Consider the following 18,204-nt stretch of genomic DNA (forward strand, 5'->3'; position numbering starts at 1 on the left):
TCTCTCTCTCTCTCTCTCTCTCAAAAATAAATAAATAAATAAATAAATAAATAAATAAATAAATAAACAAACAAACCCAAAATATATCTTTAAAAATTAAAATAGTAAAGGTAGAATTGAAGCTAAGGAAGAGAGGAAATTAAAATGTTAAAGATAGACTGAGAGGGAAAGAGAAGAGTAGATAGAGTAAGTCCCAATATTTCCTCTTCATCTTTGGTTACATCTCTGGTATTGGTGTATCCACTTTACCCTTTCTCCTCAAAATATATCCTTGGGCCAGCAGTTGACTTTCAGGCTCCCTCCCACAAAATATTGAATCAGAATCTGCATTTTACCAAGATCCTACGGTGATGTGTATGTCTATTCCATTTTGAAAAATACTGCTCTAGATCACAATGTAATGAAATGACATCCTGAAGGAGAAAAAATAGAAACTCTAAAACAAGACAGAACATGAAACAAGAATACATATGCAATCAGCAAACTGTGTAATAAAAAGAAAATTCCTATTGATTCTATAATTGTGAATGCATAAGTTATTTTTTAAAGCTAGAAAACAAAAATAGGTATAAATTTTAAGTACTATTTCCTGCCTGTTTTGTGGAGGGGGTGGGGATTGAAGGAGAAAACCAGCATAAAATATAGACAAATAATATGATTGGCTTTTCTTGATTTTTTTTTCTTTTCATCTTATTGCTTTTAGAAGCCTATAAGCTGTCACATAAGCTAATATTAACAGCAACAAATTATACTTTTGTTTATTCTATTTGAATGATGCTCGTTAAAATTTTATGTTGTATACAATTGCTATCAGATTTTATGTGTCCAATTAATATTATATTAAATGATACTTTTGTACGGAAATCGGCAAAAGGAAGCAGATGTGTGGGTTCTTAAAATACAGCTGTTATTAAAATTAAACAATTAGCAGCAATATCTTGGAATAATTTTTCATATATAACACAATTATAAAATGGTTTGTTAAGAGATCTAAATTTTGTTACACTGCCACTGCTTAGAGCTACAGACAAGAACACATTGGACATGAATTTATAGGAAAGAATATAAAATATAAAAATGAGGCAACATTTTGAATAAATCTATAAGACATTGGAAACTAAAAGAGCATCATAGACATGTATATATATATTTAATATAACAAAGGACTATAATTGCATCTGTATTATCCTGACGTATTTTGACTAACAGGAGATCATTCCATTTGTTACTATAATATTTTTTTAACTGAGATTGAAACTAATTTTCAAATGTAAAAATCTCAGAAATCACTTTGGTTAGCACAAATGAGATATTTCAGAAGACACATTTATGGAAAACCTTGTATCCTGTATGACTGATTAATAGTTATAAGATAGAATTGAGATTTTAATGTTCTTCTCCTACTTTTCAAAGGTTACAAAAGTTTCTTACTTTCAGACCTGCCTAAATTACAGAAAAAAATTTTAATGGTAAAATCTTAGGTATGTTTTTCCTAATTTGTGAAGACAATGATAAACATATTTTCAAGAACAAGATACAGAACATTTACCTAATTTTATCCTGAAGTAATATTTATTTTATTTTAATTTTTTAAATCAAACAATTAAGTAAAATCAGACTTCTCTGGAAACAAGTAAAACTCAATGGACCATGCAAACATCTACCCACAAAATAACTCAAAGTCAGTATTAATTTCAAAGTCAAATCTTTGCATGGAGAAGGTGACTTATGTTACTTTGTTGTCATTAATATGTCTTTAAATGTTTTAAAAATAAATTAATACATGGTAAAATCAAATATTTTATGCACTTTATAAACCTAACTCTTTTTCTGAAAATATTGGTCATTTGAAATGAAAGAATAAGAAAATGGAACAGCTCTTTCTCAACTCTATGTAAGATCTTATTATAATATCTTAACTTTAGCCTACAACATTTTGACTTCTAATCCATTAAAATCACCCTCTTCTTATCAACTACTTTAGATATAAGAAATTTTAAATTAAATGAAAATATTATTAAACCTTTTTTCCATAGAGAACAAATACTGCCTGAATGCACCATTTAACGAATCTTAATCATGCACAATAAGTTTAAATATCAATAAATGAATTCACATCTTGAGAAAAGTATTCAAGATTTATTTCATTCATGCTGAAATAAATTCTTCAGCCAAGTGAAGAGCATTTATCTCAATGTAAATTTCACTGCAAATACATATTTTAAAATATTCAAAATATTCAGATGACTGTCCTCTTCCTTTTTTTACTCAAGTAACATTTCTTTTATTTATTTATTTATTTTTGTTTCAAGCTTTTATTTAAATTCCAGTTAGTTAACATATAGCATAATATTGGTTTCAGAAGTAGAGTTTAGTGATTCATCACTTACATATAACATCCAGTGCTTATCACAACTACCCTCCTTAATACCCATCACTCATTTAGTCCCTCTCCCACCCACCTCCTTCTAGCAATCCTCAATTTGTGCTCTTTAGTTATGAGTCTGTTTTATGGTATACCTGCCTGCCTCGCTCTCTCTCTTTCTTTCTCTCCCTCCCTATGTTACTTTGTTTTATTTCTTAAATTCCACATATGAGTGAAATCATTTCTTTCTTTCTTTCTTTCTTTCTTTCTTTCTTTCTTTCTTTCTTTCTTTCTTTCTTTCTAACGTTTATTCATTTTTGAGAGATAGAAAGAGTGGGAGGAGGGAAGAGGAAGAGAGAGAGGAAGACACAGAATCTGAAGCAGGCTTCAGGCTCTGAGCTGTCAGCACACAGCCCGACATGGGGCTTGAACCCACGGACCATGAGATCATGACCTGAGTCGAAGTGGGATACTTAACCAATTGAGCCACCCAGGTGCCTCTTTTTCTTTTTCTTTTTCTTTTTCTTTTTCTTTTCTTTTCTTTTCTTTTCTTTTCTTTTCTTTTCTTTTCTTTTCTTTCTTCTTTCTTTTTATTTTCTTTCTTTTCTTTCTTTCTTTCCTTTTGAGAGAGAGAGAGAGAGAGCAAGAGGGGCGGGAGATAGAGAATCTTATGCAGCTTCCACACTCAGCATGGAGGCCGACAAGCGACTCAATCCCGTGACCCTGGGATCATAACCTGAGTTGAAATCAAGAGTTGGACACAGAGGGGCGCCTGGGTGGCGCAGTCGGTTAAGTGTACGACTTCAGCCAGGTCACGATCTCGCGGTCCATGAGTTTGAGCCCCATATCAGGCTCTGGGCTGATGGCTCGGAGCCTGGAGCCTGTTTCCAATTCTGTGTCTCCCTCTCTCTCTGCCCCTCCCCCGTTCATGCTCTGTCTCTCTCTGTCCCAAAAATAAATAAAAAACGTTGAAAAAAAAAAGAGTTGGACACAGAAACTTTTTATCTGGATGAAATCCCAATAGTTCACATTTGCTTTTGTTTCTTTTGCCTCCAGAGTCATATCTAGAATGAAGCTGCTGTGCCCAAGATCAAAGAGGTTGCTGCCTAGGTTCTCCTATAGGATTACAATGGTTTCAGATCTCACATCTAGGTTTTTCACTTACTTTTAATTTATTATTGTGTATGGTATAAGAAAGTGGTCCAGTTTCATTCTTTTGCATGTTGCTGTCCAGTTTTCCCAACACCACTTGTTGAAAAGAGTGTCTTTTTTCCACTGGATATTCTTTCCTGCATTGAAGGTTGACCATATAGTTGTGGGTCTATTTCTGCATTCTCTATTCTGTTCCATTGATCTGTGTGCCTATTTTTGTGCCAGTACTGTACCATCTTGATCACTACAGCTTTGTAATATAACTCGAAGTCTGGAATTGTGATGCCTCCAGCTTTGCTTTTCTTTTTCAAGACCACTTTGGCTACTGGGGTCTTTTGTGGTTCCACACAGGTTTCAGAATTGTTTGTTCTAGCTCTGTTGGTGTTTTGATAGGGATTGCATTAAACCTGTAGGTTACTTTGGTTGTATAGACATTTTAACACTACTTGTTCATTCAATCCATGAGTCTGGAATTTTTTCCCTTTATTTGTGTCATCTTTAATTTCTTTCAAAAGTGTTCTATAGTTTTCAATGTACAGATCTTTTACTTCTTTGGCTATGTTTATTCCTAAGTATCTTATGGTTGATTGTAAATGGAATCAATTCCTTGATTTCTCTCTGCTGTTTCATTATTGGTGTATGGAAATGTAACATAGTTCTGTACAATGATTTTGTATCCTGTGACTTCCCTGAATTCATGTATCAGTGCTAGCAATTTTTTGGTGGTGTCTTTTGGGTTTTCTACATAGAGTATCATGTCATCTGCAAATAGTGAAAGTTTAACTTCTTCCTTGGTTATTTGGATGTCTTTGACTTCTTTTGGTTGTCAGATTGCAGAGTCTACTACTTCCAATACTATGTTAAATAACAGTGGTGAGAGTGGACATCTCTGTCTTGTTCCTGACCGTAGAGGTAAAGTTCTGTTTTTCCTCATTGAGGATGATATTACCTGTGGGTCTTTTGTATATGGCCTTTATGATGTTGAGGTATATTCCCTCTATCCCTACTTTGTTGAGGGTTTATATCAAGAATCAATGCTATACTTTGTCAAATGCTTTTTCTGCATCTATTGAGAGGATCATATGGTTCCTTTCCTTTCTTTTGTTAATGTGGTATACCACATTGATTGATTTGTGAATATTGAACCACCATGCAGCCTAGAAATAAACCCCACTTGATTGTGTCGAATGATTTTTTTAATGCGTGGTTGGATTTGATTTGCTAGTACCTTGTTGAGTATTTTTGCATCCATGTCCTCTTTTATTATTTTTTTAAAATTTCATTTAGATCCAAGTTTGTTAGCATATAGTGTGATAATAGATACAGGATTAGAACCCAGAGATTCATCACTTGCATATAACACCCAGTGCTCATCGTAACGTGCCCTCCTTAAGGCATCGCACATCACCCATCACCCATGTAGTCCATCCCCCCATCCAACAACCCTCCAGCAACCCTCAGTTTGTTCTCTGTATTTAAGAGTCTCTTATGGTTTATCTCCCTCTCTGTTTTTAATTTTCTTTCTCGTTCGCTTTGTTCACCTGTTTTGTTTCTTAAATTCTACATATGAGTGAGATGGAACCAGAATGTGTATTACTAAGCAAAATAAGGTCAGTCAGCAAAAGACAAATACCACATGATCTCTTACTTCCTTTAGTGAAGAAGACAACTTTTCATTGTTGGTATTCTTTGGGAATTATGTTCATCTGACATTGGTTCATGTTGAAATTATAGCTCAACACATTGTACTTTCTTTTAGGCATGAGAGGATGTTGTGAATTTGCCCTTCCCAACTAGTGGTTCAGAGATTTAAGATTATCTTATGCAAAACTCAAATATAAAGAAAGGTCATGAATATTATAAAATAGCCTGATTTCTCAAATGGAGTGTTAAAAAAAAATCTTGCACTTTAGTTTAGAAACAACTGTATTCCACCCTTTAATTTTATCGATGTATTCACCTTTTAAAATTTATTTTTGAAGTAGTTGTAACCTTGCTCAAATTGAAATGGAATAAATGTTAAATTAACAAATATTTGCTTTTTAAAAATTGAAGAAGTTTGGAGACGTGGGGCCCCCAGTTGTGTCTCAAGTGAATGAAATCTGTTACATTTTGAAAGATGATGTCATAGAATTTTAAAATTTACATTTTACTTTCAGATGTAAAATATTTAAAAGAAGAGGATGCTAATCGCAAGACATTCACCGTCAGCAGCACACTGGATTTCCGAGTGGACCGGAGCGACGATGGTGTGGCTGTAATCTGCAGAGTAGACCACGAATCCCTCAATGCCACCCCTCAGGTGGCCATGCAGGTGCTAGAAATACACTGTAAGTAAATGCTGCTCCCTTCCCAATGATAGCAGAAGCAACTCTCTTCATCTACATTTAAAATCATTTCAAAATGTCCTCACATTACCACACAGGTGCAGCAAAATCTATAGCAAAATGAAGTATGACTACCCTCACTGGTATTAATCGCATTCAGAGGAAAGTAGTCCTTGCCAGAGTATCATTCTTGACAAGGAAGAGAAATAAAGAAAATATCCTAAGGTTAAAACTTCTAATTCTCTTCCACACGGTGACTTGATGTAAGCAGTAGTCATTTTGGCAGAGTCAATGAGGGTTGGGAATCAGAGAGAGCCTTGATGGACCTTACTGTATGAAAGTAATTTGGTGGATCATGAGCATGTCGTGCTATCTGTGCTTTTAACATGAGACAATGTTTTACTTCTATAGGAGATAATCTACATTTTTATAAATACAGGGGCATATCCATTATGGTCTCTTCATCAACATCATGAGTACTCACAAGTGATAGGAACAACACTAATTGGATGACTCCAATGGGCAGGGAGCAGTGCTGTTTTGTTGGCATTATTTCATCTCATGGCTCATGTTAGGACATCAGCATAAAAACCTGATGATGATTAATTACTCTCTTTAGTCACAGTTGATGGATGAGGACACTGAAGATTATAGTGGTTGAGTCACTTGGCCAAGCTCACACAACTAGCAAATGGTAGACTTGTAATCATGACATTTTTAGTAGTTAGCATGGCATTTAGAATGTAACAGGTGATGTATAAATATTTATCTACATGAAGATGAATCAACTGAGATTATAGGAAAAAGTCAAAAAAAGTAGAGCCCAGAGGATTGTATTTCTGAAGTGTATTACCTCATTTTTTTTTAAATATTGAAAAGTTTTTGTTTGCTTTTACTATCTGTGATAAAGTTATAGTTTGTGTTTAGAATTTGTGTGTGATACAAGATTACACTAAATCCTAAAATGTTAAATCTAAAAGCTAGTCTTTTAATAGACCTCATGGGATTTTGTTTTTACTTATTTCTTCAACAAGAACTTATTGGGTCCCTACTATGAAACAGGCATTGTTTTGGGCACCGAGGTTACATAAGTGACCAAAAAGAATAACATTAACAAAACAAGGTAAGATTGTCTTCATGTGTCAGAATTACCACTGCCAGCAACAAACTCCAGTTCTCTTACAGCATCCATTCTAGGTGGGAATGACAGAAAAGCAAAATAAATAAAAACAACATATAGCATTCTATGTATTAAGTGCCGTGGGGAAAAAATAGAGCAGAGGTGATGAGGAGTGCAATCTGAGAAATGGGAATGAGAAATGTATATATATATATATATATATATATATATATATATATACACACACACATATATATACATATACATACACACATGCATATATACAATGTGTTTATATGTAAATATATATTATATGTTATATTAAGTTATATTATTATATATCATAAATATATATTTATATGTAAATATATATGTTGTTTATATTATACATGTATTTAAATGGAAAAAAATATATGTATATATATATATAAAAAATACAGAGGGAAGAGCAAGTACAAAGGCCCTGAGGTAGGAGCATATGTGTTGTTTTTGTGTTTCTGGAAACAGCAAGGATACCAGTAAGATCAGGATAGAGTAGAAAACTAGAGAGTATTTATGAGAGATCAAGGAAGTACCAGGAGGACCAGGCTTTTTTTTTTCACTTTTTAATAAAAAATGTCAACCTGATTATGATTTTTAATTATCACCCACTGTCTTAATTATTCCTAGTTTACTAGTAATGGAAATTATCATAACATTTTAAATACTTTCAATTATATTAAGGTATTTTCATTAATTTTTCTCCTGTTACTGAAACAGATTCCGCAACAAGCATATTTTAGAGCCCAAACTGAGATTATCTTCAAATTTCAGCATTTATTTGCAGTGACACGTTGGAACAATTACTGAAACTTCTTGAGCTTCGATTATAAATTAGGAAATTAGGTTCTTCAAGGATCAAGCTAGACAATATTTTTATGGCATTTAATGAGCTTTCTATAAATGCCAGTTGCCTTAGTTAGTTCAGGCTGCTGTAACGAATATACCCATAGACTGGGTGGTAATATAAGCAAAAGTTTATTTCTCAGTTTTGGAGGCTGGAAATCCAAGATCAAGGAGCAGGTAAGGGGCCTTGTCGTGGTTCGTAGATGTTTGTCTTCTCTCTGTGTCTGCACATGGCAGACGGAGCTAAGGAGTTCTCTGGATTTTTGTTGTTGTTGTTGTTGTTGTTGTTGTTGTTGTTTTTGGTAAGGTCACTAAGCCCAGTCATAACCTTCCAACCACCACCACCTCCTAATCGTCACATTGGGGATTAGGTTTCAACATATGAATTTTGGAGGGACATAAACATTCAGCCTATAGTACCTTCCGTTTTCTAGTCTTATTTCATCAATATGTCTCTAAATATATGGAAGATTATGGGGCACCTGGGTGACTTGGTTAAGCGTCTGACTTCGGCTCAGGTCATGATCTCACAGTCCGTGAGTTCAAGCCCGCGTCAGGCTCTGTGCTGACAGCTCGGAGCCTGGAGCCTGCTTCAGATTCCGTGTCTCCCTCTCTCTCTGACCTTTCCCCATTCATGCTCTGTCTCTCTCTGTCTCAAAAATAAATAAACGTTAAAAAAATTAAACTTGTGGAAGATTATATAATTTGCTATGTCGAGAGGACCCAGGTTATCAGCATCTTGATTTAAACTTTTTTTCATTTTTATATAAACCAAAGTAAGAATTTAAAAATAATATTTGATTACTAGTTTAAGTATAATTTTTAACATAAAATAAAAGAAAATAATAAAAATTAAGTAATAAAAATATGAAAGTTCATCAGTCCAAGATTAATCACTGAAACCCACCAATAGTGAAGCAACATCAGATATACTTAGTTTGCTATGGCGAAGAAGGTCATACCAGACGAATCTCTGGGTGCTGGTAAAAAAAAACAGTATGAATAGGCTTGTTAGAGGATTTGGGTTTGTCCTGAAAATTCTAAAGAGGGCTCTGGATTGAATGCTGTCAAGATTGGGGACAAATTGTGGATGTATATGTTGATACCTTTTACCTGGAAAGCAGACATTAAAGCAGAACTAGATTTGCTGTTATAAAGATGAAGCAGTTAATTTTTTTTGTGGTTGCTGAGTGTCCTGGTCTCTGTCTTATTTCAGACTTAAAATGGAATAGACTTGCCTTTGTCTTCTTATACCCCATCGTCACAGAGCAGCTCTAGCTGATTATTGTTTCGATTCTAGAAAATTGTTTATGTTTGTTGAGAATATTTCAGGCTAGCTGTCAGATGCCAGTTGTTAGCTGCCAAAGTCATTTTCACTTTTTTGGGAGTCTAAAATGGAGCTATTATATATATACTTCCCGGGCATTTTTTGCTGTTCACTGTATTTCAATGTGCATTATTAAGCGAACTTCATGGAGGAAGGCAATTGAATTCCCTCATTTTTTAGAACATTTTACATGAAAAATGTTACACTTGCTGCCCAATTAAAAATAGCAACTCATTTTATCATGGTTTAATATGTAAGTGGCTGAAGGCAGAGACCGTATCTATTTAAATTATATATTTTAGCATCTAGCACACCACCACTCAAGTATGTGAAGGTAATTAAAACTAACTGATGATAACGCTGAATGTTCCTTTAGGGATGCAGAACATTCCCCAGAGATGAAACAAGGAGTGGAGAGCAGACAGGGGGCATTTAGCAATAGTTTGCATTTAAATTAGAGTACACTGAGCTAATTGGGTGTGGTCTTCATGGCTCTGCATAGGTACACATGTGCAATATGTGATGTAAGCAGGGGAAAATAGAAAGAATTGGAAAAGGAAGAAGGTGGTTAGCCTAGAATTTGTGGAACATGAATTTAGAATTTCCACATTGTTATACAATGGTCCTATCATGAATAACCACAAAGATTGGCTCAAATGGAGTCCCAGAGTAAAAGAGCTGCCACTGTTTCTGGGGTGAGTGACCAGAGTAAAAGTATATCCTACAATAATGGAAAGCTGAGACTATGCATGAAATTAAAATCCTGTGAAAAGGCAGGTTTGATAAGAAACTAGAAAGGAGAGGAGAGCCTGGGTGGCTCCAGCTTCAGCTCTGGTCATGATCGCATGGTTCACCAGTTTGAGTCCTACATCTGGCTCTGTGCTGACAGCTGAGCCTGGAGCCTGCTTCAGATTCTGTCTCCCTCTCTCTGCCCCTCCCCTGCTCATGCACTGTTTCTGTCTCTCTCTCAAAAAAAATAAACATTAAAAAAATATTTTAAAAATCGGGAGAGTTAAACACATAGTTGCAAGAGCAAAAAATAGATAATAGGAGGAATTGTATTCCTAGGGCTATGTTTTAATTCCATAACTCAGTGATTCGCAAGTTAGGACTCGGCCTATAAAGTATGTCACAGCAACATTCATTTCTTTATAAAATATTAATCCTAAATTTTAATGCCACTATGAAGGAAGATAGTTTCTTTAAACATAAAATTTAAGAAACTGTAGACTTTCACTGTGAACCACAAACGCCTGCAAATTTCACACAACAGATAACAGCGTACTTTGTACCTGAGCTGTGGAAAAGCGACTCTCTTTTTTTACAGATGGAAATTCTAATTCATATTTCTATTTTTATGCAGATCTTGGAAAACAATAACTTTTTATTTGTCTGATTTAATTTTTAGAAGAGCAGATTGTATAAGTCAGATTTTATGTAATTCTCAATAAGAATAATGTATCTTCACGAACAGAAAGAAATATGCACAAAACACAGAAAAGAAGAAAATAACTGAACATTCATTTTCTGTACGTGACACTGACAAAATTTCATAAAAAGGCAGCTGTTATTGAAAAGGAGAAAAATAAGCGACAGATTAGTAAAGTATTTCAGAATTGTGAATGCTATGAGAAAGCATTTTAGTACTGTGGCATTGAACTGCCCATATGGATAAATAAGAACCCAAATTTTAAGTCTCTTGTGTGTATGTATATGCATTAAGTGAAATATATATATATATACACACACATACACACACAACATATTATAAATAATTCATCAAATTATGAAACATTATGCTATCATTAATGTTTGTTTACTGGTTCCCATTTGGTAACAGTGCCATTCTTTACCTATAAGTAACTGTTTACACATGCACATCATAAACAAGTTTTAAAACAATACATAGTTAAAATAGTTCACAGAAGAAAATCTATTGTGAGCCTAAACAAAATCAGTGTAAGCAACCATATAAAAACCCATACATGCTTAGTGTAAGCAACCAAAAAACAGAAAGAAAAAGAAGAAAGGAAGGAGGAAAGGGAGGAAGAAAAGTAGGAGGGAAGGAGAGAGGAATGGAGGGAGTGAGGGAAGGAGGAAGGAGGAAGGAAGGCAGGAAGGCAGGAAGGAAGGAAGGAAAAAGGAAGGAAGGAAAGAAGGAAGGAGGGAAGGAAAGATAGATGGGGGCTGCAGTTTTAAAATTGTGTATTTAAGTGAGATCAGTTAGGGAGCACCTGGCTGACTCAGTTGGTAGAGCATGTGACTCTCAATCTTAGGGTCATGAGTTCAAGCCCCGTATTGGGCATAGAATATACTTAAAATAATTTTTTAAAAGAAATACATATATACATATATATATTCTAATGAGATCAGTTAGGCTAATGACTGAAAATAAATGCATTATATATCTTTAAATAACAGAAAAAGATCTGGATTTATTTGTTGCTATAATAGTATTTTTATAGGAACTAAATGGTCAATTTATAGGCCTGACCTTTAACTTCTTGAAGCTTTTAATTTCCATTCTAGTTAACATGCAAATGAACTATTAATCAATTTTTCCCTTAAAATCTTGTTAAAAAACATATTGCTTAAGAAATTCCTTTTTTTTCTCTTTTAAACAGAATTACTTTATCCCTAGATGAACTAAATTCTTGACTGTACATTATTTGCTACTTTTCTGAACTGTCTAATGTACATGATCAGTTCTCTCTTTAGCTCTACTTATTCTAATTTAAAAAATTAAGATTTGGGGGCACCTGGGTGGCTCAGGCAATTAAGATTCCTAAGCTTCTGACTTCAACTCAGGTCATGATGTCACGGTTTGTGGGTTTGAGCCCCACATCAGACTCTCTGCTGTCAGCACAGAGCCCACTTCTGATCCTCTGTCTCCCTCTCTCTCTTTGCCCCTTACACACTCGAGCTCTCTCTTTCAATCTCTCAAAAATAAATAAATAAATAAATAAATAAATAAATAAACAAACAAACAAACAAACTAACATTAAAAAAATTAAGATTCTGATTATAGAAGAATTCAATACATATGGGTTTGGGAGGTCTTAACTATTTTGTTTATATCTCCACTGTAGATATACATGATATAGAAGAGACATATTTTCAGATGCATGCAGATTCTTCATTAAACATAGGTTTTTTTTTTTTTCATGTTTACTTATTTTTGTGAGAGAGAGAGAGAGAGAGAGAGAGAGAGAGAGAGCAAGCATAAGCAGGGAGGGGCAGAGAGAGAGAGAGGGAGACACAGAATCCGAAGCAGGCTCCAGGCTCTGAGCTGTCAGCACAGAGCCCAGTGCAGGGCTTGAACCCACAAACTGCAAAATCATGACCTGACCCGAAGTCAGCCGCTTAACCAACTGAGCCACTCAGGCACCCCATTAAATGTAGTTTTTGATTGTTCTTTTTCACTTATAAAAAAATTAAGTTCTCACCTACTCAATCCTCTCTCACCTCTCTAGCCCACGTCAATGTCTTGTTAATTGTCCTGTGTTAGTTCTATCAAGTATCCTTCCACTACTTGCCTGTTTATTTCAGAAAGCACTGAATTAAATGTTTCAGGCTATCTAGGTTTATTAGACAGAAAGGTGGGTGCTACAAGAAGAATTTCAAAATAAAATATCTCACTCAGTTGGCGTCTCATTTGTGAAATGCTGATTATTTAATTACCTTGTCTATCACAAAGTATCTGTCCAGAGGCACAGAATGTAAACGGAGTCAGTAAAGGTGAAATGAGAAGTTTCTGGAGGTTAAATTTTCAAAAATTAAAGTAAATTGTTACTTTGATTAACAAAACACCACTTTTATGCCTGAGGATACTTTGGAAGGATTTTTAAGTTTCAAAATATTTCACAAAGTTCATGAAATGAATATATTTTAGAATCACAAAGTGATCTATCATGCTTAGCAAAAAGATACATTTTTCTGCATTAATAAAGAAAGGTAGCCTAATCTTCAACCTGTATTTGAGATCCCAATAGTTTTTTTTTTTAATTTAATTGAAGTATAATTGACATACAATAGTCGATTGGTTTCAGGTGTACATTAGACTGATTTGATATTTTTATATATTACAAAATAATCACCAGAAGTTTAGATACCATCTATCACCATGCAAAGTCATTACAGTATTATTGACTATATTCCCATATTACATCCCTGGGACATTTTTATTTTATAACTGGGAGTTTGTATCTCTAAACCCCTTTTACCTATTTCACCCACCTCTCAGTTCTCCCCTCTGTTGGTAACCTACAGTTTTGGGGTTTTTTTCCCCTCTCTCTATGGATCTGTTTCTGTTTTGTTCATTTGTTTGTTTTGTTTTTTAGATTCCACATAAACTGAATGCATGTGGTATTTGTCTTTCTCTGTCTGACTTATTTTACTTAGCATAATACCTTATAGGAGCATCCATGTTGTTGCAAATGGCAAGTTTTCATTCTTTTTATGTCTGAGTAATCTCTCTCTCTCTCACCATCTTTTCTCTCCATTCATCTATTAATACACACTTAAGCTGCTTCCATATCTTAACTATTGCAAATAATGCTGCAATGCACATAAGGGTGCGCATCTCTCTCCAGATTGGTGTTTGTGTTTTGTTTAGATGGAATTGTTGGATCCTAGAGTTGTTCTTATTTTAATTTTTTTGAGGAAACTCCATTATATTTTCCATAGTGGCTGCTCCAATTTACTTTCCCACAACAGCGCATGAGGTTTCACTTTTCTCCACACTTGTTCTTTTGTGTCTTTTTGCTAATAGCCATTCTGACAGGCATGAGGTGATAATCTCAGTGTGGTTTTGATTTGTATTCCCCTGATGATGAGTGATGCCAAACATCTTTTCATGTACTCCTTGGACATCTATATGTCTTCTTTGGAAAAATATATTAAAACCCTCTGCTCATTCTTTAATGGGGTTATTTTATTTTCTTGATATTAAATTGGGTAAGTTCTTTACATATTTTTATAGTGATCCTTTATCAGATGTATGATTTACAAATATCTTCTTCCATTCAGTAGCTTGCCTTTTCATTTTGTTGATGGTTTCCTTCAGTGTGCAAAAGCTTTTCAGTTTGATGGAATCCCTTTTTTTCTTTATTTTAGCTTTTGTTGCCTTTGCCTGGGAAGAGTCATTCAAAAAAACACTGTAAAGACTAATATCAAAGAGTTTACTGACCATGCTTTCTTTTAGGAGTTTTACAGTTTAAGTCTTAAAATTGAAGTCTTTAAACCATCTTAAACTCATTTTCATATATGGTTGTCCAATAGATTTTTAACCTTTTTCAGGGAGGATACATTCATATATTTCCCATAATGATACATTATTGACATGCATCATGAAATAATTATTTATTCTTTAATTGTAAAAGAATATTTTATTTAGTCCGTGCAATATTGAATTATTATTTAATCAGCAAATATTTTAAGTGATCTGAATGCATGGATTCAATATGTTACTATAAAGTTTCTGTTATTAATAGAAGAAAATATTTTTGTGTTATTAAATCTAAGCCAAGAGAAGTGTATATGTTTGTGAGCACAGATTCCAAATTTTAACAAATATTAATTTCATATATTAAACTAATCCAATGTATTCTCAACTGGCCTTTCTTAATCAAGCTTATTATAACGTGTACATTTACAAAAATTTTTAGAAGTTTTAACATTATTTTAAGCACACATTATTTTTTAGAAGTTTTAATTTTTTTAGAAGTTTTAAAATTATGTTAAGCTATTCAAAAATAGTTCCCAAATGATGGAATGTATAAATGGTAGAGATGACAATGTATCTTTTGCAGTTAATTTTAAGTCAATTTAATTGAGAATAAAAACTGGATAAGAAAGTGAGGCAGAAAAAATTTTGATAAGTAAAACCTAATACGGAGAAATCAAGCACAAGTTATTAATATCCAATTTTTTAACTTCTTTTTTAAATTTTTTTTAAATGTTTGTTTATTTTTGAGAGAGAGGGAGACAGACAAAGTGTGAGCAGGGGAGGAGCAGAGAGAAGGAGACACAGAACGTGAAGCAGGCGCTGTGTGCCAGCACAGAGCCTGACATGGGGCTTGAACTCACACACCATGAGATCATGACCTAAACCAAAGTGGGACGCTTAACCAACTGAGCCACCCAGGCACCCCTCAATTTTTTTAACTTCTGATTTAATAGCATTATGTTTTAGAAGTATATTATTAAAATATATAGTTTAAGGCTTATTTTTCCAAAGTGACTACATATTTTCAATTAGTGTCCTATATTTTATTAGTGTCCTAATATTTTCAAATTGTTCTAGTTCTGTTTTTTGATTGAACTGTAATACATATACACATATATTTCTATGAGAAAAATTTACGGTTAGAAAACTATAATCAATTGATTGATGTATTGAATTTTATTGGATTAGCCTTGAATATACTTAATATCATTACTATTTACCATCTGGGTCCAAAAGACTTTTTTTTAATTAATAGGCTTTGTTTTTAGGAGCAGCTTTCAGTTTATAAAAAATTTGAACAAGAAGTACAAAGTTCCCATATATACCCTTATCCTACCCTCCTCCCTCACTTTTTCCCCTATTATTAACATCATACATTATTGTGGTACATATATTAACAATTGATGAACAAATATTGATAGATTATTCTTTGAAAAAGTCTGTATTTTACATTAACACTCACAATTTAAGTTGTATGATTCTATAAGGTTTTGACCAGTGTATAATGTCCTACAGCCATGGTCACAATATCATACAAAATACATTCATTGCCCTAAAAGCCCCTGTGCTTCACCACTTGATTGCCCCTTCCCTTTCCTCAACCCCCTGCCAACCCTGTGATCTATTAGCTAGCTGTATAGGTTTGCCTTTTCTAGGATATCATATAGTTAGAGGTATATAGCATACAGTCTTCTCAGACTGTTTTATTTCATTCGGAAACATAAGGTTGCAACGTGTCTTTTTTGTTGCTTGAGAGCACATTTATTTTAATTGCTAAATAATATTCTATTGTCTGCATATACCAGGATTTGTTTATCCATTCACCTATTGAAAACAAATCTTAGTTACTTCCAAATTCGGGCAGTTATGGATAATGCTACTATAAATATCTGTGCACAGGTTTTTGTTTGAGCAGAAGTTTTCAACTTTCTTGAGTAAATGGCATTCAAATTTTAATTAGAACAAATTTTGGCAAAAGCAAATGAATTGATTACGAAAAGAAGAGGCAATGTATCTTAATGCTACTAAGACTAAAACATGAAATTTTAGAAAAATCTAAACATGTTTATCTTGTACTATAAATCGTATTGTTGGATTGTGTGGCAAGACCATATTTAGCTTTGTAATAAACTTCAAACTATCTTGCAAAATGGCTGCCTAATTTGCATTCCCACCACCAATGAATGAATGTCCCTGTTCTTCCATGTCCTCACTAGCATTTGGAATGTCAGTGTTTTGGATTTAGGCCATTCTAAACAGTGGTGGTATATCATTTTAATTTGCGATTCCATAATGTCTTATGACGCTGAGCATCTTTTCATATGCTATTTTTCATTTGCATATCTTCTTGGGTGAGGTGTCTATCTAGATTTTTGCCAGGTTTTTAATTGTGTTGTTTTTCTCATTTGAGCTTTAAGTGTTAGTTCTTTGCACATTTTGGATACCAGTCACTTATCACACATATCCTTTGCAAATAGTTTCCCCCATTGTCTTTTCATTTTTTTAAAATGTCTTTCTCCAGAGCAAACATATTTAATTTAAATGAAGTTCAGCTTATCATTTTTTTCTGTCTCATGGATTATGCTCTCTGTGTTGTATCTAAAAAGTTGTCATTAAGCCTGATGTCATCTAGATGTCTCCTATCTTATCTTTTAGAAGTTTTATAGTTTTGCATATTACCTGTAGGTCTATGACCCATTTTGAGTTAATTTTTGTGAAAGGTGTAAGGTCTGTATTTGAATTCATGTTTTTGCTTGTGAATGTCAGTTGTTCTGTAATTTGTTAAAAAGACTATCATTTCTTCATTGAATTGCCTTTGTTCCTTTGTTAAAGATCTGTTGACTATACATATGTGGGGTTCTCTCTGAGCTCTCTATTCTGTTACTTGATCTATTTATTTTGCATTAATACCATACTGACTAGGTTACTATCTTGAAGTATGTAGTGTCAATCCTCAGACTTCTTTGATATCGTAATTTTGTCAATATTTATAAATTTATAATTAAGAAGTATTATAAATTTGATTATATTATAATTACCACAAATATAATCACCAATGTATTAAACTTTATTATGCTAATCCTTGATATGTCAGGAAAGAATGTAATTACCATTTACCCTCTGGGCCTAAGAGCCGTATTGTTTTTAGATTTTTAGGCTGTAAGTTATTTTTTAACAATGTGAAAATGTAATAATAAAGGGATAATGAAAAACAACTTTGTTAGACTCTTTAATAATAATTTAAATATAGCAAACTTGAATTTCTTTTCCATATTTCCCTGGATTTGATGATATATATACCCCAAATGGGCAACAACTGTCATGTATGGTCCTGGAACACATCATATTGTAAATACCGAGTCCAGATTTAAAATGTATGTCTACCTTGTCCTATTTAATCATTGTTTCTGGTTCTTTTTTTCCCTTGAGTTGTCAGAATGAAACACTTTTAAAAACTTTGGTGGTTCCTAATTTTGTCAAAGAGAGGAAAAATATCTTTGTTCTATAATTGCAAGCATTTTTATTTTTCAATTTATAAGCACCAGCTAAATTAAAAAGTAAAATGAATTTAAATTTTATTATTACCAAATGACTTCAGCATTTATCCATTTATGAACTATATAAGTTCTAATGCACAGAAAGCATAAAAATGAAAAAACATTGTCATATTTTCTTTTTAGCAAAATCTAGTTGCAAAATATTGTGTGATAAAGACCTTCCCTTTGTTTCCTTAGAAACAAATTGTTTACTTATTGATTTTTTAGCTTAATAAAATTCTTCTAGTATTTCATAAGTGAAGAC

At 33.4% G+C, this 18,204-nt stretch overlaps 1 protein-coding gene across 3 annotated transcripts in view; it reads left to right on the forward strand.

The window, feature by feature from the left end:
• CADM2 (cell adhesion molecule 2) overlaps positions 1-18,204 on the forward strand; it is a 337,826-nt gene that overhangs the window by 174,689 nt on the left and 144,933 nt on the right. For all 3 annotated transcript variants that reach the window (XM_027077568.2, XM_027077570.2, XM_053220697.1), the window contains one exon: positions 5,677-5,847. In XM_027077568.2, coding sequence (XP_026933369.2) covers positions 5,677-5,847 — 171 coding nt within the window. The remainder of the gene's footprint in view (positions 1-5,676; positions 5,848-18,204) is intronic.

Source organism: Acinonyx jubatus, chromosome C2 (genome assembly GCF_027475565.1).
Source record: "Acinonyx jubatus isolate Ajub_Pintada_27869175 chromosome C2, VMU_Ajub_asm_v1.0, whole genome shotgun sequence".
Taxonomy (NCBI): domain Eukaryota; kingdom Metazoa; phylum Chordata; class Mammalia; order Carnivora; family Felidae; genus Acinonyx; species Acinonyx jubatus.